The following is a 26647-nucleotide window of genomic DNA, read 5'->3' as shown; positions in this document are numbered from 1 at the left end:
GTCTTGGTAAAGTGGTCTATGTTTGGTCAGCTGACTTCTAGTTAACAGCAGGATGACATCTTAACCCTCTTTGTAGCTTACAGGCTGCTCCACTCTCCATCCTACTCTTACTCTGTCTGTATGTTGCTGTTATCTCATGCTGTATGTTGCTGTTATCATGCCTTACGCAGGGCTGTGGAGTCTTTAAGCCGCAGCTCTGTCTCAAACTCTGACTCCTGAATTTTATCAGCCACTCCGCCTCCTTTATGAATGGCCAGTCACCAGGTGAGTTATTTTTCAACCTAGTGTAAAGTAGATCTGGCTCAGCATCTTCTGTGTAATAACCTCAATGATCTTGGGGCAAGTAAATGAGGCAAATATATTTAGCAGATTCTCCTCTGTGTGTATGCAGTGGATGCAGCTAGTCTTCAGCCACCATGTCCTGAACAACTACAATAGATGGAGCAGGTGGTTTTTTTTCCTGCTGACAATCTTCTATGTTTCTAACCACCATACACAAACAACCGCTACCTTTGCTCAGTGGGAACGGGGCCTAAGAGCAGGACTCTTGTGACCGCAAGCAAAACAATGCTTGCGGTCACAAGAGCTTGCAGTGGCGAGGGGGGGCCAAGCCGCAGCGGCATTATAATGTGGGCGGCATGGCATGGGCCCTTTGGAGCCTCGGGCCCCGGGCGACCGCCCACATTATAATCCGCCATTGAGGATGAAAACAGCACAGGCTGCATCATCATAGGGGGCGGGGCTGGGACAGTGTAACTGAGATGATTCTGCTGGTGTAGAACCATCTATTCCGGGAGGCTGTGTGCAGCAGCAGCAGCAGCCTGTGTGTGAGGACAGGTCACACATATACAGTGCAGGGGGATAGGCAGCCACAATGCTGTATCTCAGTTACACTGTCCCAACCCCGCCCCCTATGATGATGCAGTAACAGGGGCTGTGTATGACGCCCATAGAGGCGTGATTACAGCCAAACCCCGCCCCCCTGGGCCGTGACTACTCAGCCTGAATGTGACTACTTGGAATGATGAAACCCCCACATGACTTCCTTGCTGGAATTTGCATACGGCGGGGACAAGATCAAAGTATGATTTTGGGGTGTGTGGGGCAGGGGCAGCTGCTATAGATACATGTGTGGGAAGTGTGTTGAAGGGTGTATAAGCACATATTATTGCCTTCATATCGATTTTTCAGGTGATTGGTTCCCTTTAACAAAGAGTAAAGATTTTCAATCTTCATGACCTACCTCAATTGGGATTACAGGTCACACCATGCCCGGATTGGTAATGCTCGCTAAGCCGCCAGGATCACCAATCCGTGGGCCGCCAGTCCTGCTGCATAATTGGACCGGCGGCCCTTTGCAGCGGCCGTGAGCAGCGCGGCCTGCTGCCGCACTGTTCACTCAGCCGCTCTGCCAGCCCCCTAGTCAGTCCCCGCAGCCCCTCTAAAATTCTGTGTAGTAGACGTGCCGCGCGCAGGCATGCCTACTACAGCCGATCCCCGGCGGCAGATGTCACTTCCTGGACGCGCCACAGAGGATTCTGGAGGGCAGAGGAGAAGAAGCTGCCGGGAGCCAGAACAGGAAGAGTAAGAAGACGCCGCTGCTGCTGGGGAGCGTTGTGACAGGTGAATATGCTTTTTTTTTTGTTTTGTTTTTGTTTCACAAAAACTTTATGGAGTTTTATGGAGATGATACAAGGGGGGGGGGGCTATTCTATGTAAGGATGTTATAAATAGGGGGGCTGATTCTTTATGGAGATACAAAGGAAGGGACTATTCTATGTAAGGATGTTATAAAGAGGGGCTGATTCTTTATGGAGATGATACAAAGGGGGGGCTATTCTATGTAAGGATGTTATAAATAGGGGGGCTGATTCTTTATGGAGATACAAAGCAAGGGACTATTCTATGTAAGGATGTTATAAAGAGGGGCTGATTCTTTATGGAGATGATACAAAGGGGGGGCTATTCTATGTAAGGATGTTATAAATAGGGGGGCTGATTCTTTATGGAGATACAAAGGAAGGGACTATTCTATGTAAGGATGTTATAAAGGGGGGGCTGATTTTTTATGGAGATGATATAAAGGGGGGGGACTATTCCGTGTAAGCATGTTATAAAGGGGGGGGCTGATTCTTTATTGAGATGATACAAAGGGGGGGGGGGAATATTCTATGTAAGGATGTTATAAAGGGGGGATGATTTTTTATGGAGATGATATAGAGGTGGGGGGGCTATTCTATGTAAGGATGTTATAAAGGGGGGGCTGATTCTTTATGGAAATGATACAAAGGGGGACTATTCTATATGAGGATATTACGGGGGGGCTGATTCTTTATGGAGATGATTCAAAGGGGGGGGGGTTATTGTATATGAGGATGTTACAGGGGGGCTGATTCTTTGTGGAGATGATACAAAGGGGGGACTATTCTATATGAGGATGTTACAAGGGGGGGCTGATTCTTTATGAAGATGATACAAAAGGGGGGCTATTCTATATGAGGATGTTACAAGGGGGGCTGATTCTTTATGGAGATGATACAAAGAGGGGAACTATTCTATGTAAGGATGTTATAAAGGGGGGGCTGATTTTTTATGGAGATGATACAAAGGGGGGGACTATTCTATACGACTATGTTATGGGGGGGCTGATTCTTTATGGGAATATTGCAAGGGGGCTTAATATGGAGATGTTGCAAGGGGGATTAATATGGGGATGTTACAAGCGGGGGTACTCTATATGGGGATGTTACAGGGTGGGGCTATTTTATATGGGGATGTTACAAAGGGGAGGACTACTATTTGGAGGCACAAACTAGGATTAACTGGTTATATGGGGGCACAGAGGTAGCAAAGATTACTGTGTAAAAGCATAATTTTGGGGAGTTTGAATATAGATGTGGATGATGCCGGAGTAAGGAACCTAAAATGGTTGGTAGATCCTGCAGAAATAAGTCACGGCCAGACAAGTCTTCATGATAGCCAAGCAAGAAAAAGTGAACAACTTCAGCAAAAATGCCACTTGCATTTCATGCAGAGAAGGCACCTCCGGTGAGTCACTGGATGTAATTGCACTATAGTCACTGCATTTATAATAATTTTTTTTCATTACCAGCTGAAGTGTCACAGCAACAGCCACAGCACCACCATGTATGTCAATCAGTTAGAGCAGGAAGGGGCAGGAGGTGCAGCTGTGGCTTGGCTCCTCCTTAGGTACGTACATCCAAGGAGGGGATGGATACAGGGAAGGGGGAGGGATGATAGGATCTATACATATGTATTTATATTATTTTGCTCTAAGAACTTGTCTAGGCCGGTTTTGAAGCCCTCTACTGTTTTTGCTGTGACCAAATCCTGTGGTAGACTGTTCCACAGATTCACAGTTCTCATGGTAAAGAAGGCTTGTCGCCTCCGGAGATTGAACCTTTTTTTCTCCAGGCGGAGGCAATGCCCTCTTGTCCTTTGAGGGGGTTTTACCTGGAACATCTTTTCCCCATATTTCTTGTAGGGGCCATTTATATATTTAAATAAGTTAATCATATCTCCCCTTAAATGTCTCTTCTCCAGACTAAACAAATGTAATTCTATTAATCTCTCCTCATAACTAAGATGCTCCATTCCCCTTATTAGTTTAGTTGCCCGTCTTTGTACCCTCTCCAGCTCTAGAACATCCTTTTTATGAATCGGGTTCTAAAACTTGACAGCATACTCCAGACGAGGCCGCACCAAAGCTTTATAAAGCGGTAATATATCCCTGTCCCGTGAGTCCATGCCTGTTTTAATGCATGACAATATCCTGCTGGCTTTAGAAGCAGCTGACTGACATTATGTGGTGTTCTGTAGTCTATTATCTACCAGTACACCCAGATCCTTCTCCATCAGTGACTCTCCCAGAGAAATCCCCCCCAGGACATATGATGCATGCGGGTTATTAGTACCCAGGTGTATAACTTTACATTTATCCACATTGAACCTCATTTGCCAAGTGGACGCCCAAACACTCAAGGTGTCTAAGTCATCCTGTAACATCTGCACATCCTCCATAGACTGTACTGTACTACAAAGCTTGGTGTCATCTGCAAAGATAGAAACATTGCTGTTAATTCCATTCTCAATATCATTAATAAACAAGTTAAACAGAAGAGGGCCCAGTACTGACCCTTGGGGTACACCACTTATTACATAAATATGCAACATCAAATCCACAGCAGATTATGTTGTATTTTAATTTTTATGCGTTGATGATGGGGTTCACATATTTAAAGAATTTGTGAGGAATGTGGCAAATTGAAGCAGAATTCATTACAGCGTATAAAATACACTGCTATCTATAATATATCAGGGAGGATACACGATGTGGGCTGCTAGGGTTTGAGTGCCAGGGCTGAATTTTAGTCCCATTCCGGCCCTGGGTCACACCATTTTCTCAAATATACGTAGTGTAATCAAAAGGTACACCCACCAAGATAACAGGTCAATAAATCCTTGCGTTATTACAGGAAATCAATTTTGAAGGATTCGCTTATAATAAAATATACAAATTTATTAGGTATGCATTAAAAAGTACATCAGATACAAACAGATCACTATTTACAAAAAAAGCTCCAAACAAAGTAAAGCCATATAAAGAGCTATAAGTCAGTCTGTCTCGTCGTGTCTAGGAACCATCTGTCCAATGTCCACAGATCTCAATTCCATGATTCAAACACCCACAGAATATACTGACTGCTCTCGGCTAACAACAAGTGCCAATACACAAAGGTAAAATATGCTCCTACCAAAACCATATTTATCAGTTTGGACTTGGAGACCATTGGACCATCTAACCCATTAAACCATCTAGCCCAGGGGTGTCAAGCTCAAATACACAGTGGGCCAAAACTAAAAAAAATTACCTTGATATTTATTAAAGAAGGCTTTCGGCGCTCCTGGCACTATCCGATTTGCGTGCGGAATTCCTGGCACTGTCAGTGGTGTCCTTCTCCCTGCACTGTGCACTATGGTAAATGTTAAGATAAATTTCTATGATATGGTTTAACCCTAACGGTTACCCATTATTTCCCCCAAGCAGTAGGTAATCCCATAATTGTGCCCTATGCAGTAGCCAACCACTCCAATAGTGTCCCATACAGTAACCAGCCCTCCTAATATTGCCCCTCATAGTAGCCATATAGTAGCCAGGCCTCCCAATGGTGACCCATATGATAGACCCCAAATGTCCCGCCACTAGTGTCCTATATACTAGCCAGCCCTTGCCAATAGTGTCTTATATAGTAGCCAGCCCTTGCCAATAGTCTCTTATATAGTAGCCAGCCTTCCCCCATACCATGTTATATATTAGCCAGCCCTCCCCAAGTCTCTTATATAGTAGCCAGCCCCCCCATAGTATGTTATATAGAAGCCGGCCCTCCCCAAGTCTCTTATACAGTAGCCAGCCCTCCCTCCATAGTATGTTATATAGTAGCCAGCCCTCCCCATAGTATGTTATATAGAAGCCAGCCCTCCCCAAGTCTCTTATACATAGTATCCAGCCCTCCCCAAGTCTCTTTTACAGTAGCCAGCCCTCCCCCTTAGTATGTTATATAGAAGCCATCCCTCCCCAAGTTATTTTTACAGTATGCAGCCCTCCCCCATAGTGTATTATATAGTAGCCAGCCCTCTACCATAGTATGTTATATAGAAGCCAGCCCTCCCCAAGTCTCTTATACAGTAGCCAGCCCTCCCCAAGTCTCTTGTACACTAGCCAGCCCTCCCACTTAGTATGTTATATAGAAGCCTGCCCTCCCCAAGTCCTTTTTACAGTAGTCAGCCTTCCCCCCATAGTATGTTATATAGAAGCCAGTCCTCCCCAAGTCTCTTATACAGTAGTCAGCCTTCCCCCCATAGTATGTTATATAGAAGCCAGCCAGCCCCAAGTCTTTTATACAGCAGCCAGCCAGCCCCCAAAGACTCACCCTTTTTGCAGCTCCAGAGCTCGCGGGAGGATCACATACTTTAAGATTATAATATGGGAGGTCTGAGCGGCCGTTCGGTTTTGGTTTGGTTTTGGTACGAGCATAATTTTCTTTTGTGTATTGGCACTTATTGTTAGCCGAGAGCAGTCACAATATTCTGTGGGTGTTTAAATCATGGAATTGAGATCTGTGGATATTGGACAGATGGTTCCTAGACACGACGAGACAGACTGACTTATAGCTCTTTATATGGCTTTACTTTGTTTGGAGCTTTTTTGTAAATAGTGATCTGTTTGTATCTGATGTACTTATTAATGCATACCTAATAAATTTGTATATTTTATTATAAGCAAATCCTTCACAATTGATTTCCCACGCAATTTTCTCCTCATGTCAAACTGTCTGTTGTTTTTTTTACATTAGCTGATCTGTGCTGGCAGGGGCATCCCATTGGCATGGTCCTTTTTTTCAAACGTCGCCCCTTTTACTGTGCTCTGTGCAGTTTATTACACCGGGTACCGTTTCCAAAAAAGAACTGCACCACTGGGATCCCTGCACCAATGTCGATCGGCTAATAAAAAAAAAAAGTGCCCGATGCACTTTGAATAAGAAAAACGTTATTTAGTACACTGTGCCTTGGGCTTGCGTTAATCCATTGGCTTCAATGCGTTGTATTAACAGTTAAAATGCATTAATAACGGACATTATCTTAAAAAGTAGAGTGTTACTAAAAACATTCGACCCAATCTTAAAGGGATACTCCGGCGCTAATAAAAAAAAACAAAAAAAACAAATAACATAGTTTTTACATTTACCATCCCTCCGGAGTCTGTATCCATTTGAATTTCACGCTGTTTGCACGTTCCTAAAGCTCCAGTTGGTGGCTTCATTTTTTCTTCCCTTCCTGGTTTGGGCTTTCCCATGATGCACTTTGTCTCCTGCGATGTCTAACTGACTCTGTAAAACTGTTAGATGGCTTACAGCTTGTTTAGCCAATCGGAGATGACCAATCTGTGTCATCTGACAAAGGGAGGCTGGCTTAACAGGGCTTAGACCCGCCTCCCTCTAGAAAAGATAGGAAAGGGGGGCAGATAGGTGATTAAGGCATATTACAAAGTTATGTAACTTTGTAATGTGTTTCAATTACCGGGAAAAAGCTTTTCACTGGAGTACTCCTTTAATTTTATGGCAGTGCTACCAGATTCTAACCACTTATATGTAAATTTCTGAGCCACTGGGAAAATCTTAGATAATTCATTTTTTCTATGGTATAATTTTGATACTTTATATTTGTTGAAATCTTGTCCTGACTAATTTACCTGATAGAGACAATGTGTACCAGGTCAAATTGTCAGAAATTAGTCAATTTACCTAAAATGTATATAAACTTAGGACTTTTTTGACCATTATGTCAATGGGAGCCTTTTACTTTATAACCCATGACATACCGGTATGCCAGTGGGTCCGGCCACACTATGAAGTGAGCTCAGGACATGAACTCACTTCATAGAGTGTGGGGACTAGCTGTTAATAACGACCGCTGCCATTAACCTCTTCAGTGCCTGCAGTATGTCATTTAAAACAGTGACAGGAGCTGTCACTGTCCAATCGGGACCCCTGCAATGTGACTGTGGGGGTGACGATTGTTTTTACTGATTGCTAACTTTGTGGATGACGTCGTAAAACTAGATTCTCCTATACACTCACTTTCTTATCTATCCTGGGCTTCACGACTGCACACCTCAAAGCTCTTCTGTAAAGGTTGGAACATTATTTCAATAAAGATGATTTAACCAAAGCCATACTGCATCAAGGCAGTAATAAACGAGAACTGGAGAGAAATGCAATTCAGAATAGCACATCATGTGACCTATGGTTATACACTGCCTAAAATTTTTGAAAAACCTAAGCGCTTTGAGGCCTGCCTGAACTGCAATAGCATAGGAATCAATTTAGTTCATGGTTTAGTCTTGTGTCCCATAACTAGGCTTTTCTGGGGTAAGCTCAAAAAGGTACTAACAGAAAAATTAAGTCCCTTTACCATTAAGTAACATTACCTAGATACTATGCTGCTCCTGTCAACCCCTTAACGATACAAGGCGTATATTTATGCCCTGTGGTCGCCTCGGGGAGTTCAGAGGGGGGCCGCGTGGCTAATCCGCTCTGAACCGCCAGGGTCCCTGGACCGCAGCTATTAGCGGGCACGGTCCGATCGCCGGGACCGCTCATAAAGTAATCAAAATTGACAGCTGCATCTGATTACTTATGCAGCCCGTTCCTTGGTGGATCTCCGTATCTGCTGCCGGCCGGGGTCTGCGCCGTAATGGTGCTGATTCCGGCTCAGCACTCGGTTGCTTCCGGCTGCAGCAGTCGAAAGCAATCTTTACTATATACAGCATAGATCAATGAGAGATCAGAGTGCTTATTCTAGAAGTCCCCTAGGGGGGCTTCTAGTATAAGTGTAAAAGTAAAAAAGAAAAGTGTTAATATTAGTAAAAAAAAAAAAAAAACCTCCCCTAATTAAAGTTTAAATCACCCTCCTTTTCCCATGTTTATAAATAAAAATAAATAAACAAACAAACATGTTTGTTATTGCTGCGTGCGTAATCCCCCGAACTAATAATTTATAACATCCCTGATCTCGCACGGTAAATGGCGTAAGCGCCAAAAAATCCCAAAGTGCAAATTTGCGCATTTTTTGGTCGCATCAAATCCAGAAAAATTGTAATAAAAAGCGATCAAAAAGTCGCATATGCGCCATCAAGGTACCGATAGAAAGAACACATCATGGCGCAAAAAAATCACACAGCCCCATAGACCAAAGGATAAACGTGCTATAAGCCTGGGAATGGAGCGATTTTAAGGAACATATATTTTTTAACAGTGGTTTGAATTTTTTACAAGCCATCTCATAATATAAAAGTTATACATGTTACATATCGTTTTAATCATAACGACTTGAGGAACATATATAACAAGTCAGTTTTACCCCAGGGCGAACTGCGCAAAAACACATACCCCCCAAATAAACAAAATGCTTTTTTTTTTTTTTTCAAATTGCACCACACATTAAATTTTTTTTTTGGTTTTGCAGTGTACTTTATGAAAAAATTCAGTTGTCATTACAAAGTACAATTAGTGGCGCAAAAAATAAGGGCTCATGTGGGTCTCTAGGTGGAAAAATGCAAGTGCTTTAAGCACAAAGCGGAAAAAAATGGAATAGCAAAAATGCAAGTTGGCTCTGTCCTTAAGGGGTTAAATATACCTCTGGAAGAAGGTAACTTCACCCTTCTCATGCATGCAAGTAGCTAAAATCTGTCTCTGCTGGTACCACATATGTCTACTCCTGACAATGTAGTGGCTCAGGTTAACAAAATATATGCACATTGACCATCTAGAGGTTCTTGGGGCAAAAGAGAAATTAACAAAAGGCTTTTTCATGGAAATGGAAAATTTTTATTTGCAGCTTTTTTTTTTACATCAACTCATGACAACATTTAAACATTCGCTCTGGTATCTGCAGAAAGATGCTGCAGAGACTCTAGGAAAGCTTAAAGAGTCACTGTCGTAAAAAAAAATTTGGGCAGAAATCAATAGTCTATGTGATTTTAAGAAACTTTGTAATTGGGTTTATAAGGCAAATATGCCATTATCGGCATTTAAAGAAACTTTCCCCGGGCACCCCCTCCTCTCCTTTCTGTCATCTACTGCTCAGAATCAGGAAATCTCAATCAGACGGGTCCTGTCTGAGCTATGGAGACGGGAGGGGGGAGGAGAGACTGGTGACATAAGTCGGCAGAAGAGAACAAAGGATTACACAATAGGGAGCCCACTGAAAGCTATATTCAGAGGTCAGAGAGGTCAGTGGTGACATCAGAGGGAGAGAGCCCGGTGATGTAGCTTTAAATTAACTTTGTTGTCCTGTTTTGGAGCCTCATCTTCTCTCCTCCATAGACAACAATCAAGACAGGGGGAAGAGCTTCAAACTGCTTTTTCATGATAAAAATGCATTTTAGGCTAATAAACCCAATTACAAAGTTTCTTAAAATAGCCTGTACTCTTTATCTGCAAACAAATTTTTTTAATGACAGTGACACTTTAAACTTATCACATAATCACTATTAAACTAATGTACAATGTGCTCCATTACTAGTACCTGTGGTTAGGATGTTGCAGCTTGGAGAGACCATGGGCACAGGGGCGTGGGGGGAAACGAAATAGGATACATGTTGGCCAGTTGCTATATGTATATGTTCTGTTCTATTTTTGTATAGGCTTATGGTCCCATGTTGGGAATTGTTGTTTCAACTTTACTATGATGTTCTGGTGGTAATGTCTCCACCTTTTGACTATGTTCTAAATATAATGTGAAAAACTAAATTAAAAAAAACCCTGAAAAGCTATATAAACATGCATATTGCTGTATTCAGACTGACCTATAGCATAAAGCTGTCATGTCAGTTTCACTGTACAGTGCATTACACAAAAACAGAACCACCCAAAATTTGTAGAATTGTATTTTTTTTTCTTCACAAGTTTACTCTATAAATGATCTATTGGGGGTTTCCTAAGTTATTTTTGGTAGATTAAAATGCACCATTAACCCCTAGACGACTTAGGATGTACCGGTACGTCCTGGAAGTCTGTGCCCAGACGACCAAGGATGTAACAGTACGTTCTTAACTATGAAGCGCGCTCCGGAGCTTCATAGCAGGTTGGGGCACCTCACCGTTAATGACACGCTACCGATCAGGACCCTCGCAGTGTGACTGCAGGGGTCCTGATCATTAAAACGGACCACCAGAGGTCTCTCACCTGCCTCCGTGCGGTCTAAGTTATGTATGTACAAGTCCCCCAAAGTGACTTAAAATGTATAAAAAAAAAAAAAAGTTAAAATCACGAATACACTACCCCAAAGCCCCTTCCCCAATAAAAGTTGAAATCATCCCCCTTTCCCATTATATAAATAAAACATATAAAAATAAATAAACATATAATATACTGTAGCGTGCGTAATTGTCCGATCTATTAAAATATAACACGTGTCATTGCGAACGGCGTACACGTAAAGAGGGGAAAATGTGCGCGGATTACTGATTTTATGTTACATTATATATTAAAAAAAAATCAATAAAAAGTGATCAAAACATCCGATCTTCACAAATATGGTATTAATAAAAACTAGAGATCATGGTGGAAAAAATGACACCCCATACAGCCCCATAGGTGTAAAAATAAAAGCGCTATAAGCATCCCAATAGGCTCATTTTATTAATAATTAATTGCCAAAAAAAAGGATTTAATAAAAAAAAATATATATATAACATTAGAGAATCTGTGTAAACCTGCAAATGGTTGTGTTCGGTTGTGACCTATAGAATAATGGTATCATGTTGCTTTTACCATATAGTGCATTACCTAGATACAGGAACCCCCCAAAAGTTATATTCTTTTTTACGATTTCACCAATTTATAACTTCATAAATAATAATTTGGGGGTTTCATCATACATGTTATGGTAGAATGAAAGACGCCATTACAAAGTACAACTATTCCTGTAAAAAACAAGCACTTACATGGCCTTGTAGATAGAAAACTGAAAGCGCAAAGAACAAAATTTGTGCGGTCCACTGCGTCATTTTGGGCCTGGTCCTCAAAGGGTTAAAAGTACACATTTTTGTAAAAAAAAACAAAAAAAAAAACAAGCCCTTACATAGCCCTGTAGATGGAAAAATGAAAGAGTTATAGCTCTTAGAAAGCAAGAAGAAAAAAAAATGCAAAGCTGAAAATTGTTGTAGTCTGTTGTAGGCTCTGACCTTAAGGGGTTAAAATGCAATGCTTTAAAGTATCTTAATTAAGGAGAACCTTCACCTCAGAGCATTCAGTCCCTAAAACTAATATCTAGGGAAAAAAATTCTGCTTACTTTAGTTACATGTACAGGATTCGCAGCATTTGATGTATCCTGTAGCAGATGTACGTTTAAATGGACCTTAAAGAGGACCTGCCAACCCGCCCCCCCCTCTGTGCTGGGGCAGAGCCCGGCCGACCCCCCATTAGAGACCCTTATACTTACCCGGAGAACAAAGTCCCGCTCCTAGAGCTGCTCCCTCAGTCGAGATATCACCGTCGGAAGCCTGGCGCACGCACATCAGAGATGAGTCCGATGCCCATAGAGAATGACAGCTTCATTTATTCTCTATGGGCATCGGAATCATATCTGATGCGCGCTCGCCGGGCTTCTGGCGGTGATATCTCGGGAGCGGCTCCAGGAGCAGGACTTCGTTCTCCGGGGTAAGTATAAGGGTCTCTAATGGGGGGTCGGCCGGGCTCTGCCCCAGCACGGGGCGTGACAGGTTCCCTTTAAGGGTGAATTGACACATACAGGATCTGCAGCAGATTTAATGGCGCAGATTTTAAGTTGAAGATTCAAAGCTAATCAAATGTGGGCCATGAAATCTGCTGCGGATCTGCTGCACAATTGAAATCTGTGCCATCAAATCTGCTGCAGATTCTGTACGTGTGAACGCACCCTAAATGCATTTTTATTCTGTTTGTTTTAGTGTAGAAATGGAGGATTTGTCTTGGAGAGCAGAGTTACTACCTACTGCAAAGGTAAGACCAACTGAACTGTAACAAAAATACATTCGTTATATACATTTGTTTTCTTTGGGGGTGTCCCTTCCTTCCTTTTGCCTGTACTGTAGTGGTCCCCTCCTCCTGCGCAAAGCTGGAGGGGACCAGTACCTTGACCCGTTGGCTTCCCCTGGCTCCTGATCTTGCTTTGAGTGGCATCTCTGGTGGTCTTCTGTGGGTGGCGGCTGTATGTCCTAATAGTAGATGTGTGGCGGTGGCTTGCGTCTGGTATCCCTTCTTTACAGCTGTTCAGCTGCAGGAGATGCACCCTGCTTTCTGTGATCCCAAGAATGCGCCCTACTTATTGCACCTATGTGCATGCGTGGCCTGCTTCTGCTGATCAAAATAGCCATATTCTGATACATCATACATATTCTATAATGATTCCAATAAAAAGTACAAATTGTCCCACTATGTTGTTAGAAAAAATGATAGTACAACAATTTACACCGCTTGGGAGGCGACCATGAAAAAGGGCAGGGAGGAGGAGAATGACGAGCATTAAGGCTCAGAGTGTATGCCGGAGAAGGTGTTAAATCATTCACCTTCTCTTGCTTGAAATTAATAAACATTTGGCATGGTCATATGTATATTTGCCCCGAACTTTTAAATTAGTGACCGTTGTAAACAGGAAAAAACAAACGCCATAATGGCATTTTTTTGCCACATTACATTTAAGATAAAATTGAAATGAAACGTTATCAAAACGTCCCATCCATGGTAATAATAAAAACTACAGATCATGGCGCAAAAAAAAAGTTATGTAGACGTACAAATAAAAAGTTATAGGCATTAGAATATGGCAGTTTAAAGTCCAAATGGGCTGATTGGTTCCCTTTAAATTGTTGTGTAATAAAATTAATGGAATTTTTTCAATTTTTAATCTAGGTTATAACACTAAGGCTTGAAGATTTCTCTAATATTTCCCATTTTGTGCTTTACCAGCCAGAAACAAATAACAGCAAGGTAATTTATGCTAAAATATGTGGAGAGTGGAAGAGTGTTTTGATTTTTTTTTTTTGGGGGGGGCTGGTTCACTTGGAGTTGAGTTAAAAGATATAGTGGAATATCCAGGATTAGAATAACATGACATCTTGTCCAAAAACACTGTGACACCTGGTCTCCAGCTGGAGACAGACAAGGGTGATGTTGTTTCTGGGGGAAAAAAAGCTGTTACGTTTTTCTAATTTTAGATAACCCCTTTATTCTTCCCTTAGATACAGTTTTTGCAATCTGTTTTCTGGGCTAACAAAACAAAACACCCAAACTGAAAGTTTATCCTTCTTTTTGGCTGGTTTTCTGACATTTTTCTGTCATTTTCTCGTTTAATGTCATTTGGTATAGGTGTTTCATCTCTGATATTTTATTCTATCCATTTTTTTCCCATTACTTGTGATTTTTTTTTTACCATATGATTCCAGGATTATTATCTTCAATTCTTCAATAAAAATCCTGGAATTATTATATGATGAAAAAAATCACAAGTAATGAAAAAAAATGTATAGAATAAAATATCAGAGATGAAACACCTATACCAATTGACATTAAACGAGAAAATGACAGAAAACCAGCCAAAAAGCAGGAAAAAATTAGTTTTCCCTTTTTATTTTAGCCCAGAAAAAAGATTGCAAAAGCTGTGGCTGAGCGAAGCATAAAGGGGTTATCCAAAATTAGAAAAATGTAACCTCTTTCTTCAAGAAACAACATCACCCTTTTTTTTAGCTGAATAAAATTCCAGAAAATACACACGTAAAATCCAGAAATTCCGGAAAACATACACATTTTTTAAAAAAATTTTTAACGCCAAATTGCATAACCTGCTACAATTTTGCAAAACTGCACAAGAGCACAGAAACTCCAAAATGCTCTGAAAAAAGCCCAAAAAGTGTCTTGTGGGTATTTCCTTTCATATTTTCTTTATTGACTCTCAACTAACATGTGCCCAATTTTTTTGAGTTGTGTTTTTGTTTTGTTTTTATCCACCCTTTAGGGTGCCTTCACACGTACCGTGTTGCTGCTTATTTCTCGCACAAAACTCGCATCAAACTCGCATGAAAGTTGCTGCGTTTTTTGTGGTATTGAACTCGCCTGTGAAAAACATATGAAAATCATAACTCGCATGTAAAAATCGCACCAAACACGCAGTGAGAATACACATACATTGGCTTGATAGCAATCGGTATCACTGAATTTATGTGCGAGAAACACACAGCGATGCGTGTGAAGGCACGTTTTTTTCCTAGGGCATTTTCTTCATGCAGGGACCAATCAGCCAGTAGCTGGCTGGCTATATCAGGTAAATCCTGAGGCAAATCATTGGCTGAGCCAGTTTTATTTGTGTGTCACGAGCACAACTAAAAGTATGAATATTAGGCTGCCTCCCAGCACTTCTTAAGACAGCTAGTACACCTTCTATGCTTTGGCATAAACTTATGTAATTGCCTTTATATGCCCGTTTTAAAACTTTAAGCGATATTCCAAACCTGTCTGTTTTGTTAGGTCAAGTCCCTCTGCTTAGGGTCTTCTCTTTTCACTTTTAAAAGTGATTTTTTGCAAAGATTTGCATGAAATTCAGGTTGCTGTGAGAGGTTACATGGTTGGAACAATATCTTAAAGAGGTATTCGCCCAGATTAATCTAAAAAAAATTACTTCCAAAGCTTCCTTGTATTACTTACCGGCTAGCCCTGAGTAATTTGAGGCCTTTCCTGCATTTATTGGTGCCTAATTTGCTCCATTTGAAGTTCTTTGAATCCAGAGACAATTTTTTTTATGGAGCTGGCCGTGAGACTACAACTCCTGGCATGCTGTGCACATTCTTCATGAGTAGTGCTTCCTCCAGAGTGTGCGCATGTGTGGGATACTGGCTAGTGGGAAGGGGAGAAAAAACTGGCTCCCGCATATCTGCAGTGGGTCAGGTTTTTACTTCTAACACAGAACAATGCAGAGACTCTGGCTCTGCAATTTAATACAGTCTCTAACAGCACAGCACACAGTACTACAACCTAAATAATAAAAGTGTAAATGTAGTGTACATGACAATGGCAGGAGGTACATAGCATGCAGATCGCTGGCACTTAGGTGCGCTGTGTCCCCAGCAGCATGCAGACAGCTTTCCATTAATTGCAAGTACAGCTGTGGCTGCCGCATCCTTGCCCTCCTGTACAGCTTGGACTTCCTCTTCAAGAGCCGCACCGTGCCCGATGTCCTTGGTTTCCTGAGGGACGTCAGTGCCCAGCTCCTGATCACTGGAGCTGCTGAGGAATCGCAGTGCCTGGCTTCTGATCACTGCCATCCCTCAGAAGTTATACAGTAAGGAGGGCAAGGAGACAGCAACCACAGCAGGTAACGGCAATGAATGAGAAGCTGCCTGCCTGCTTCTGCTGGAAACACAGCTCACCTCAGTGCCAGCAATCTGCATCACATGTACCTCCTGCTATTGTTATGGACCTTAGATTTATACTTTCATTATTCAGGTTGTAGTACTGTGTGGGTCGGAATCACAGCGGTTGATATGCAGTCGCCTGCATTATAGACACACGTATTCTTGCACAGAGATTCAATACACTATTGACGATAACAATAAAAAAAAAAGATACTTTACCACATTAGATGATGTCTGACCACATGTGGGTCTCAGGCTGTAGGGAGTGGCAACAAGTTCAAATGTCTGCAAAGGTAGTGGCAATATTGTTATCGGCAAAGGCACAACCCACTGACCAGCCGACATAAGGGATGTCAGTGGATCACGTGTCCTTCATTTTTTAGTGGGCAGGGTTATAGGCACTAACCCAGCCCACTCTCATATTGTATGGCTGAAATTTTGTACTTTCAACTATGTCTTCTGAAATTTCTTTTGTATTCTGAAAATTTCTCATTATAAAAATAAGACATGAGAAAAAAAAAATATGGTTAGATCTGGTTTCTGACATCAAATCTATTTGCTATGTTGAAGTACCACTTGATCCATCTTTGATACTGTTGTGGGTTCCTACCAAACATTTTACCTCAGCTAGACACCCTTTACCTACTTTACTTTGTGTGGTGGCTAGGCTCCCTATACTTCTGCTACACTGGAGATCGACATCTCCACCCACAGTATCTGAGTGGATACAAAAATTTCATTGGATTGAAGGAACTTTGTAGTTGTAACTCTGCAACCATGAGAGGTACCATAACGTATGGAATTGTTGGATTAATTTTTATAACTACTACTGGCTTACCTCGGATACTTAGTGAGACTTATGGACCAAAGTTTGGTTGGTCTCTCTTAACTTCTTTCCCTCCCCCCTCCTTACCTTTTCTCCACAATTGCAGCGAGTATATGCCCCTTATTTATATCTGTGATTCATCCTTACTTATCTTTTGGACTAGTACCCATTGTTTTGTTTGTTTAATATATTTTATTTGGTCATTGCTTGTCTATGATGCACCTGTTTACTGTGCCACTTTATTTTATACATTGATTGTGTAATTACACTTTAACAGGGCTGCAAGCCTGTTGCACAGATTTTAAAAATGTAATGGTTACTTTGTATTTGTTTGTGTGTTAATAAAAACAGATTTGAGCGGGGTGGGGGGGTGGGGTATGAATAATTTAAAGAGTGACATAAATCATTGGATAATAGTGATATTCCACTGTGTGAAACAGTTACACAGCAGTTGATGTCAAAAGCTGTACTAGTAGCCTCTTGCATGTACTTTTCTTTTGTATCTTATTAATCGTATAACTTTTATGATATTTGCTTATCTGGGACCACATAGTCCTTGGCATGTACAGGAATTTTGCATCATTGGGTAAACCCTTAAAATTATCACCACCAGGTTGGATACAGAGGCAATTTAGTAGCGACCATCTGACCTCTTGTCCACTTGCAGTCACTTTGTTTGCTTGGCACTCAGCTTATACTCGGCTTATACTTATACGGCTGCCTTTCATCTTCATGCTGTTCCACCCCGGGTGATTGGAAAAGCTGAATCCAGTCCTGGGAGACTGGGAGAAATTTCCCAGTACTTAATCCAGCCTTTCCAGGCACCTGGGGTTGAGCGGCAAGAAGATTAAAGGCAGACGACGTATAAGCCAAGTGGCGAGCAAACAAAGCAATCTGCTTTGTTTGTAGTGTAAATTCGCTCATCTCTAATTACAAGATTTTAAACTAGAAAAGTAGGACATGCGCAGCTCCCAATAAATAAGAAAGTGGGTGCACTATGCCAGCATACAACAGACTAAGTATAGGGAGAGAAAAGACATGTAGTATAATGGCAAAATTGGCATACTCCCCTGAGGAAGTCCGAGTGTATGGACAGAACAGGTGGGGATCTTCAGACGGCACCCCGGTCTATCCCTGTCAAATTTATTTGGTGATATACAGCTTTGGTCATCTTCTCTTACAGATACTTACTTTCTTGTCATCTTATCCCGATTAATGTTGATTGCATTATGCGTTATTTATATATCTATTTTCTGATTTAGTGACCTGCTTTGCGTTTATATCTATATATCTATACATGTATATATTGTTTCATATGATAGGGATATTATATATTTTCCATGGGGTTGCCTGTCTTGGATTGCATTAGGCCATATGCTCTCCCTGGAATTTTTGGGGAGTTTTAAGTGGTTTTAACTGGGACTTTTTTCTTATTGTATTGTGTACCTGACTAATAAAGTATTTTTTATATTTTCACTATTTGGTTTGCCAATTTTGTCTTTTCTCTCCTTATAATTACAAGGTTTGTTATATCACAAATCAGCTAAATTGTTGATAGGAAATACAGTGGTGCCTTGGATTACGTGCATAATTCGTTCTGGGACTGTGCTTGTAATCCAAATCACTCTTAAACCAAAGCAAATTTTACCATAATAAATAATTAAAATGCAGACAGTTGGTTCCACACCCCAAAAATAATGATTTTCTTTCGGAATAACATGTAAAACAAATTAAATAAACATTTAGAAACAGCTGAATATTTCATATTATAAGTTACGGTACAGTAATTGAGAGGATAGGAAACACAAGGGCAGACAGAGTCCAGGGAGCATGAAGGAATGAGTGGAATATGTGGGCACATAAATGCAGCGCACTCTGTCCGGGGAGAGAGGGGTTACAGCTATGGAGAGATTACCTCCACAGTCCTGTCTCCTGATGCAAGCCCCAGCCTGAAGTGAATCTGCCATCATTTGGATGGTGAGGGAGACTTCCTGGGCCAGAGTACAGTGCTGTAGACCACACTATGCAGACCATGCCCCTTCTCTATTCCCCCTCCCACCAAGTACAGGGAGCTCTTAAACCAAAGCAATGCTCCTAAACCAAGTTACAATTCTGGAAAAATGTGAGCTCTACTTGCAAAACACTCAATCAAAGTTACTTTTAAACCAAGGTACCACTGTATTATTTTTTTGCTCCCAATGAAGTGCTATGTCTTATTTTTAGTGGATAGCTTATTTTTTCATAAAGAGGTATTAACACTTTTATTAACATTTATTACATACAGTACAGTAGTTGTCATCACAAGCCAGCATAAGCAGACACTTTTACTCCTAATCTAAGCTTGTTTGTAATAGGTTCACAAACCTATTGAGCTGTTTGTCTGCAGCAGACTCACACCCTGAAGCTATAGAAAATCTTGGTCAAACTGGTCCACTTCCTGGTCTTCCTCTGTTGCCAGGCAAGCTGTAATGCCTCTTCTGTAACCCTGCCCACCACTAACATCACACCAATCAGTGAGCACCCGTCAGTTGGTCTCTTGTCCTCCATCTCTTCAGTGGGCAGGATTATAATAGCTAGAGGACATGTGTTCCACGTCTCAGAAAGTGGGGGTCAGGAGGAAAAAGCAAGATGGAAAGGACTCCGTTTAACTCATTTTTTACACCCCCACAGGGGGTGAGTCCCCAGAGAAAACACCAAAGGGGTGCAGAACACATAATTGATTTGACTAATATGTGAAGCTATGGGTGGACACTTCAAAAGTATAAGTAATCTGCCAACTGAGTTGCAATTCCAGCATTTTTGGTACTGATTTGGTATTATCTGGAACAACTACATAGAATGTGCACTTCGACAGATCCTTGCAACTGGGAGGCTGCCATGATATACCTATACCTGTACATCGTGGGTCCTTTAAGAGGTCGTCTGAGAAAAATTAACTTTTCCCCTATCCACAACAGCTAGGGACCCGATACGGAAATCGGCGGGAGGTACGGAGATCAAACTACTTTTGATCTCTTACTTTTCCCCTATCCTGTGGATAGGGGAAAAACTTAGTTTTAGGTTGAAATGTACAATACTAAAAAAAAAGTTAGCATTTTCTGTAACGCATGTTTTATACATTTTCTCTGCAATTCTCAAATGTTAATGTAAAACACAACCTTATGGTGTGTTTACACAGAGAGGTTTATTTGACAGATTTCTTATGCTAAAGCCAGGAATGGATTTGAAAAGAGGATAGATCCTAGTCTTTTCTTTATGACCTGTTCTCTGTTTGTTCCTGGCTTTGGCTTCAAAGATCTGTCAGATAAATTCCTCTATGTAAACTCACCATAAGGCTGTACCAGTAAACCCTACAACAGTACGCCTCTGTTGGGGATGTGGTTGCCACCGGGTTCCGAGCACATTCTGGATGCTTACAGTATGTGGAACAGCAGCCTTAAGGCAGGCATACTATTTCAATAACTGATAGCCGAATGATCTGCTGGCCATCAGTTATGTCTCCTATCCACAGGAATATTAAGCAAGGCTGAGTGTTCCCGTGTTCTCTATGGGGAGAGCAGGGTTAAGTCACAGCCAGAGCGATCTGGCTTTGGCATATCTCTCCCAGAATAAAGGGGTCGGGCAGTGATTGTCTATCACGCCCCACCCTTACTAAGATCGTCATCATTGGGGAAGGTCGGGAGAACCCCATACACCTTGTGTAGACAGCCAAACCCATCACAAACTGAGGGTATGGCCGACAAGTGTGTATGGGGGACCGTTAGATTGCCCAATTGTATGGTCAGGGCCACACCGACAGTATATTGCTTGTGCAGCCCCTCATTTAGATTGTTGTCGCATACTCATTCCCTGTTTACACAGGAAGATGTGTGCCCGACTAACAATGATTTTTAGGGCTGCACAACCATTTGCAGGATATTTTACACAAATCAATAATTGGGCCATTATGCCAGGAAGGCTATGCTTTGCAGTACTTACTTTGAAGTCATTGTCTGAATTTCTTTATGCCACCATGACATTACCTTTATGGTTCCACAAAACCTTGACTTTTAGCCTGTTTTTGTTTCATTCAGTCAAAAACATCAAACATTGTCATACAATGTTTGTCAGCAATGGCAAACTGCTGTATTTTTTTATACATACATTAGCACAGTAATGTGTGTAGGTATGTACATGTTTTGTTACTCTGATGTCTGAAACTGTATATTTTGTTTCATTAGTTTTCAGTGGAATGTGAATTCCTGAATGATGAGCTAAAAACCACACAGTTGCCTGTTACCCATGCATTTTCATTTGGTATGTACAAATTATCATAATTATAGCATACATTTGTGCTTGGTAGCAACATATGGGAGATGCAATACTTAAAGTGTTACTGTTATTTGCATTTTAACAGACATGTAAATAGTTACTGACTCATTGACTGATACAGCAGGGGTGAAGTGCAAATCATTGTGTGTCTCAAGTCAGATGTTCTGCTGGTTGGATGTGAAGTGCAGGGCTGCACACTCTCCCTATCTATCCAGCTGTGCCACAAGTTATCCGCCAGGAACAATGCCAGAAATGCCCCTGTGGCTGGTAATCGACCCCTGGTAAAGTAATAGCAATCAGCCTAGGAGCATGAAAATGCCCAGTCCTTTGCTAATCGTGTCTTTAGAGCAGGCTTTAAAATGTATTGTTATTGGCCGCACATCTTCCTGTGTAAACAGGTTTATGTGTGACCCATAGTGATAAAAGTAAACTGACAGCACAGATATGCGTATATCCATACTGTCAGTTTCCAGATCACAAGCAGTACATACTTACCACAGGGCTTTTGATGTGGCATCCGGCTGTTCAGTCCCCCTGCCGCTCCTGTAACTTCTGGCTGCCGCTTCCTCCAGAATGATTGACTGCCAGAGTAAATGGGGCCTTAAGATACATCGGGCAACCAAGGGACTGGAGAGCCGGATCACAAACCGTGCAGAAGGTAAGTATGCACTGCTTGTGATCTGGAAGCTGACAGCTTGGATATATACTTATTTGTGCTCTCAGTTTCCAGGGCTGCACAAATGATACAACAGCCTAGCCATGCTAGGCTAGCATGAAGCCTAGCCGCTTGATTTGGTCTACCCTGTAAAGGCACTGCAGATGAGCACCAATTTTGCTGATCGGCGCTTGATAATAGCCGCCTGCGGCTGACAAATTTAAAAGGACTCTAAGGATTCCACTGGCTGTGCTGTACTAAATTGCTATAAAAAAGTTTTTTTGTATAAATGGTAAAATAGTAAACAATTTTTTTTTTTTGTCTGCCTAATTAGAGTATGTTGATGCAAGGACACACAAAATCTGCTTGGTGTGTCTGATGGTTACATGATGCAGAATTTTATCTGCAGATAATTTTTTTTACATAAAAGTGCAATGTATGTTCGAACATACCCTAAATGATAGTTTACATAAATAATATAATTCACTACTTTTTCAACAACATACTGCAGTGTCAGCGTATAGAGAAAGATTATGAATATAGTTCTTATTTTGATGTCTTCACTGGCCAGACACAGGAGACTCAGAAATTTTACTTAAGTCAGAAGTGTTGCCAGATCTACAAGCTCATCTGCCAGAGAAAAATAGTGTAGTTCACAAAAGACTAGTTTAGTGTCTAAACTGTTCTCCCATAGATGAACAGTTAAAGTAGTTCAGCAAAAACACTTTGCTTTCGCTTCCCCCTCGTTTCTTGCTCGCTGTCTGTGCTATTACATGCACGGAGAGCGAGCAGGGAAAAAGCAAAAGGGACTGCCCAGACGATCTTTAGATTGTCCGGGTGGCCCATTGACGTCAGCTCCAATCTGCAGCTGACGATCGGCAGCCTTTTCATTGGCTGGAGCGCATTACATGGCTTTCAGCAAGCTCAGCCAATCAGGGCTGAGCAAGCTGTGCACCAGCAACCATTTTCCTCTCCCATTCACTGCTGTGGAAGACAGGGAAGAGAAAGGAGACCAGGCCCGCCCCCTGCTGTGACGACATCGACCCAAGATGGTGCCCGGGAGAAGAGGACGGGGTCGACAGTTATTTGGTATGTATACTTTATTTAACTTCTGGGGGGGGGGGGGGGGGTACAGGGCCAGACTGCTTATTAGCGCACGTTACAAAGTTATATAACTTTGTAATGTGTGTTAATTTAGCCGAAAAAGAAAATCGCTGCACTACCCCTTTTAAGGCTATGTGTACACGAACACACACACAGTAAAAAAAAATCAAAATAAGATCGTCATTTTTTGTGAAAATAAAACAATGTGTGAACAAATAAAAAATGCTATATTTTGCAAAAGCAGTTCTTCAATAATGAGCATGTTCATTATTTGGGCGCTCCTAATAAATTTCGGATGGTATTCTATACCAGTTTTCTGTGCACTCAAGGCCAGTTTCCCATTGACTTAAATGGAGCACATTATTATATTGAAAATATGACTGCATTTTACCCTCAAAATTTTTTAAAATTTACAATTCTCTAGTTATCTCTTTTTTTTTAATTTACATTGTGTGAGCATAACCTAAATAGAGTGTGAAGATAAGTGTGATTTAGTTTTTGTCCTCTTTTTTTTTAACCCCTTGCCGCTTAATGATGTTCTCGGAACGTCCTGTAAAGCAGGTAGGTAGGTAATAAATAAATATAAATAATATAATAATATAAATAAATATACACATTCCCCACCCCACCCCTTTATAAATGATCCCTTATGAATAAAATGCACATATTTTTTATCGCTGCAGCCGTAATTAACCTGTTTTATTAATCATCCCGCTCCATTAACTCTGTAAAAAAAAAACTAACCAAAATGACATTTTTTGTTAATCCCGCCACCTTAAAAATACATAAAAAAGCAAAACGTCACATGTACCCAAATAGTGTACTATTAAAAACATCAGCTTATTCAGAAAAAAAAAGCCCCCACTTAACTCCATTGGCGAAAAAATTAAAATATTTCTGCTCTTACAATATGCAAGACACAAACAGTAACTATAACAAAAGCTATATAAAATGGGTATCACTGTAATCGTACTGACCTGACAAATAACAATAACATGTAATTTGTGATGTTCAGAAAACGCATACAAAACAAGCTGCTAAATTGTGTTTTTTTTTTCGTACCACCTCATAAAAAATTAAATAAAAAATTATCAGGGTGTCACATGTCCCCCAGAATGGTACAGATGGAAAATTCTACTTGTCTTACACAAATATTTTGGCACCGCAAGGCCTCTGTGACATGGTATAATGGCTAAAAAAAACCCTGATCTAAAAAAGGCCCCAAAATTCGCTAGGTCTCTCATGTCTGAGGCCTGTTGTTGACTCTGGTGACGCACTGCAGCCACATATGGGGGATTTCTAGAAACATTGGAATAAGCTGAATAAATATTGAGTTGCATTTCCCAGTTAGTATTTGCTGTGTTAGAGGGAAAAAATGGGTTAAAATGGAATATTTGCCAAAAAAAAAATGAAAATTTTAAATTTCTCCTCCAGCTTGCTTAAATTTCTACAAAACACCTAAAGGGTTAATAAACTTATAAAATATTACTTTGAATACTTTGAGGGTGCAGTTTTTACAGTGGAGAGAGTTATGGGGGTAACTGACATACAGGCCCTACAAATCCACTTCAGAACTGAACTGGTCCCTAATAAAATCAGAATTTGAAATTTTCCTGAAAATGGAAAAAAAAAAACGCTACAAAATTTCGAAGCCCTCTAACATCCTAACAAGTAAAAGGACGTTTACTAAATGACGTCACCATAAAGTAGACATGTTGTAGATGTTACAGTAATAATTAGTTTATGTGGCATGATTATTTTTCTTAGAACAAGAGAATTTTGAATATAAAGAAATGTAAATTTTCTAGTTTTTGCGCAAATGTTTTTTTTTTATAAAAACCTACTGAATGTATGAACCAAAGTATACCACAAACATAAAGAGGAATATTGATTCCAATAAAGAAAGTCACAGCGCCTGCACTAAGAACACTGTTGATTGAAATGCGGATATGGAGTAAAGACGGGTGTAACGTAGTGGATCTGGGGATCGTGGTGCTGCTCTCAATAGCCGAGGTTCATGGCATAACATACAATCATAGAAAAGCAAGAGCGCACTCGCCCAGTAAAATCAATTCTTCTTTCATTTCTTGTCATATATTAAAAGCCATCCATGTATGTATCGGTTGGTAGGAACGCCAGTGCACTTGAATCACAGAAGACGTGACAGCTGCTTCACGCCCTGCCGGCGCTTCTATCAGACGTCGCTACCTCGTTCACGTACACAGGTGGGTTATACACCTGATGACGTAAACGAGGGGGCGTTACAAAACGTTTAAAAACAACATGTGGTCTACCCTATGTTAAAGGAACATACTCAGGTCAATTCTATCGTTTAATCCGCTTGGACCTTGAGCATTTGTAGCCAAAATCCAGCATGCCTCTTTTTGTAGAAGTAACTTATTTGGGTTATAAAATAAAGAACATATAACATAAAGTACATATATAGATAGTATATTCCATGCATCCAATCAACTTAAACATATTATACATTTCAGAAAAGTCACCCGTCCCCGGTCCACCCCACCCCTGTATACCCCCACCCCCACCCTCATGAGGACTCTGAAAAGGAGGGATATAGAGAAGAGAGAAAGAGGAAAAAAATAAATAATTTCTAGTTAATGAGTTACGTCACATTTCCATCTATTTCAAATTTTCCCGAATCTTCTCTTTCTCTTATCACTATTTGCAAAATGGATCTTTTCATAGCACCTGATCTTATCTACCAAATGTCGCCATTCTGCTATAGGGGGTTCCTCTATATCCACCCAGTGTCTCATAAGAACCACCCGTGCCATAAGTAATAATTTGGCGATTATCATTTGTTGTTCTGGTAGCTGCACGGTGCACCCTAATATTATACATAAGGGATTATATGGAATCTTTACTTTTATTCGCTCTTCTATTTTAATAACTACCTTATGCCAGTAGTCCAACTCATATTTCTGTGCTAAAAATTCAAAACTCAATAACTTCCCTCCTTCAAAGACTTGATCTAGTACCGTGATTCATCTGTGAACCCAAAAGCTGGCCTCTATTTTCCCTAACTCACCTAGATTAGGGTTCCCCCATAGTGGCGTAAATTGCGTACTGCCAGCTATGTGACATAATTTCTTAATATTATTCCAGACTTTACTCCATAAAGCTAAGTATGTGAAATCTTTGTTATTGACACCAACCTCTAAGACATTAAAAAGGTGCTTACCATATTGTGTATCTAATCCTAAGATAACGTCTCAAACAAATATTGAAGCAGCACCAGTGATACAATATGATAGTCAGAGTGCTTGTCTTACCGGACCGGACCTAGGTCCGTAATAGGAGATGCAAAAATGTAGAGGAGACAGCACATCCAAAGAAAATCTTCACTTTAATCACACAAGTGCAACGTTTCGGCTATACAACCAGCCTTTCTCAAGCACTGCTTGAGAAAGGCTGGTTGTATAGCCGAAACGTTGCACTTGTGTGATTAAAGTGAAGATTTTCTTTGGATGTGCTGTCTCCTCTACATTTTTAATCCTAAGATAAACTTTCCTAACAGTGTATCCCTATTCCTTTGAATATTTTGTAAGTGTAGTGCGAGAAAATATAATTTGAAATCCGGAAGCGAGAGCCCTCCCTCTTTTTCCCCTAAAGTAAGGTGTTTGTATTTGATCCGCACTCCATCCTTCCCCAAATAAGACGATTCAGTTGTGCTTCTATATATCCGAACCATTTATTAGGAATCCAGACAGGGGCAGAGCGTAATACATAGACTATCTGAGGTTGTATTATCATCTTAATAAG

General features: G+C 40.9%; 1 protein-coding gene across 2 annotated transcripts in view; it reads left to right on the top strand.

Annotated features, from left to right (window-relative positions):
- The window catches only part of PGAP1 (post-GPI attachment to proteins inositol deacylase 1), a 321065-nt gene that overhangs the window by 181169 nt on the left and 113249 nt on the right, over positions 1–26647 (top strand). For both annotated transcript variants that reach the window (XM_069983559.1, XM_069983560.1), the window contains 3 exons: positions 12513–12564; positions 13474–13551; positions 21015–21090. In XM_069983559.1, the coding sequence (XP_069839660.1) occupies positions 12513–12564; positions 13474–13551; positions 21015–21090 (206 nt within the window). The remainder of the gene's footprint in view (positions 1–12512; positions 12565–13473; positions 13552–21014; positions 21091–26647) is intronic.

The sequence above is a fragment of the Dendropsophus ebraccatus genome, chromosome 9 (genome assembly GCF_027789765.1).
Source record: "Dendropsophus ebraccatus isolate aDenEbr1 chromosome 9, aDenEbr1.pat, whole genome shotgun sequence".
In the NCBI taxonomy this organism is placed as follows: domain Eukaryota; kingdom Metazoa; phylum Chordata; class Amphibia; order Anura; family Hylidae; genus Dendropsophus; species Dendropsophus ebraccatus.
The sequence above is the reverse complement of the archived record's forward strand: the minus strand, read 5'-3'. Positions and strand labels throughout refer to the sequence as shown.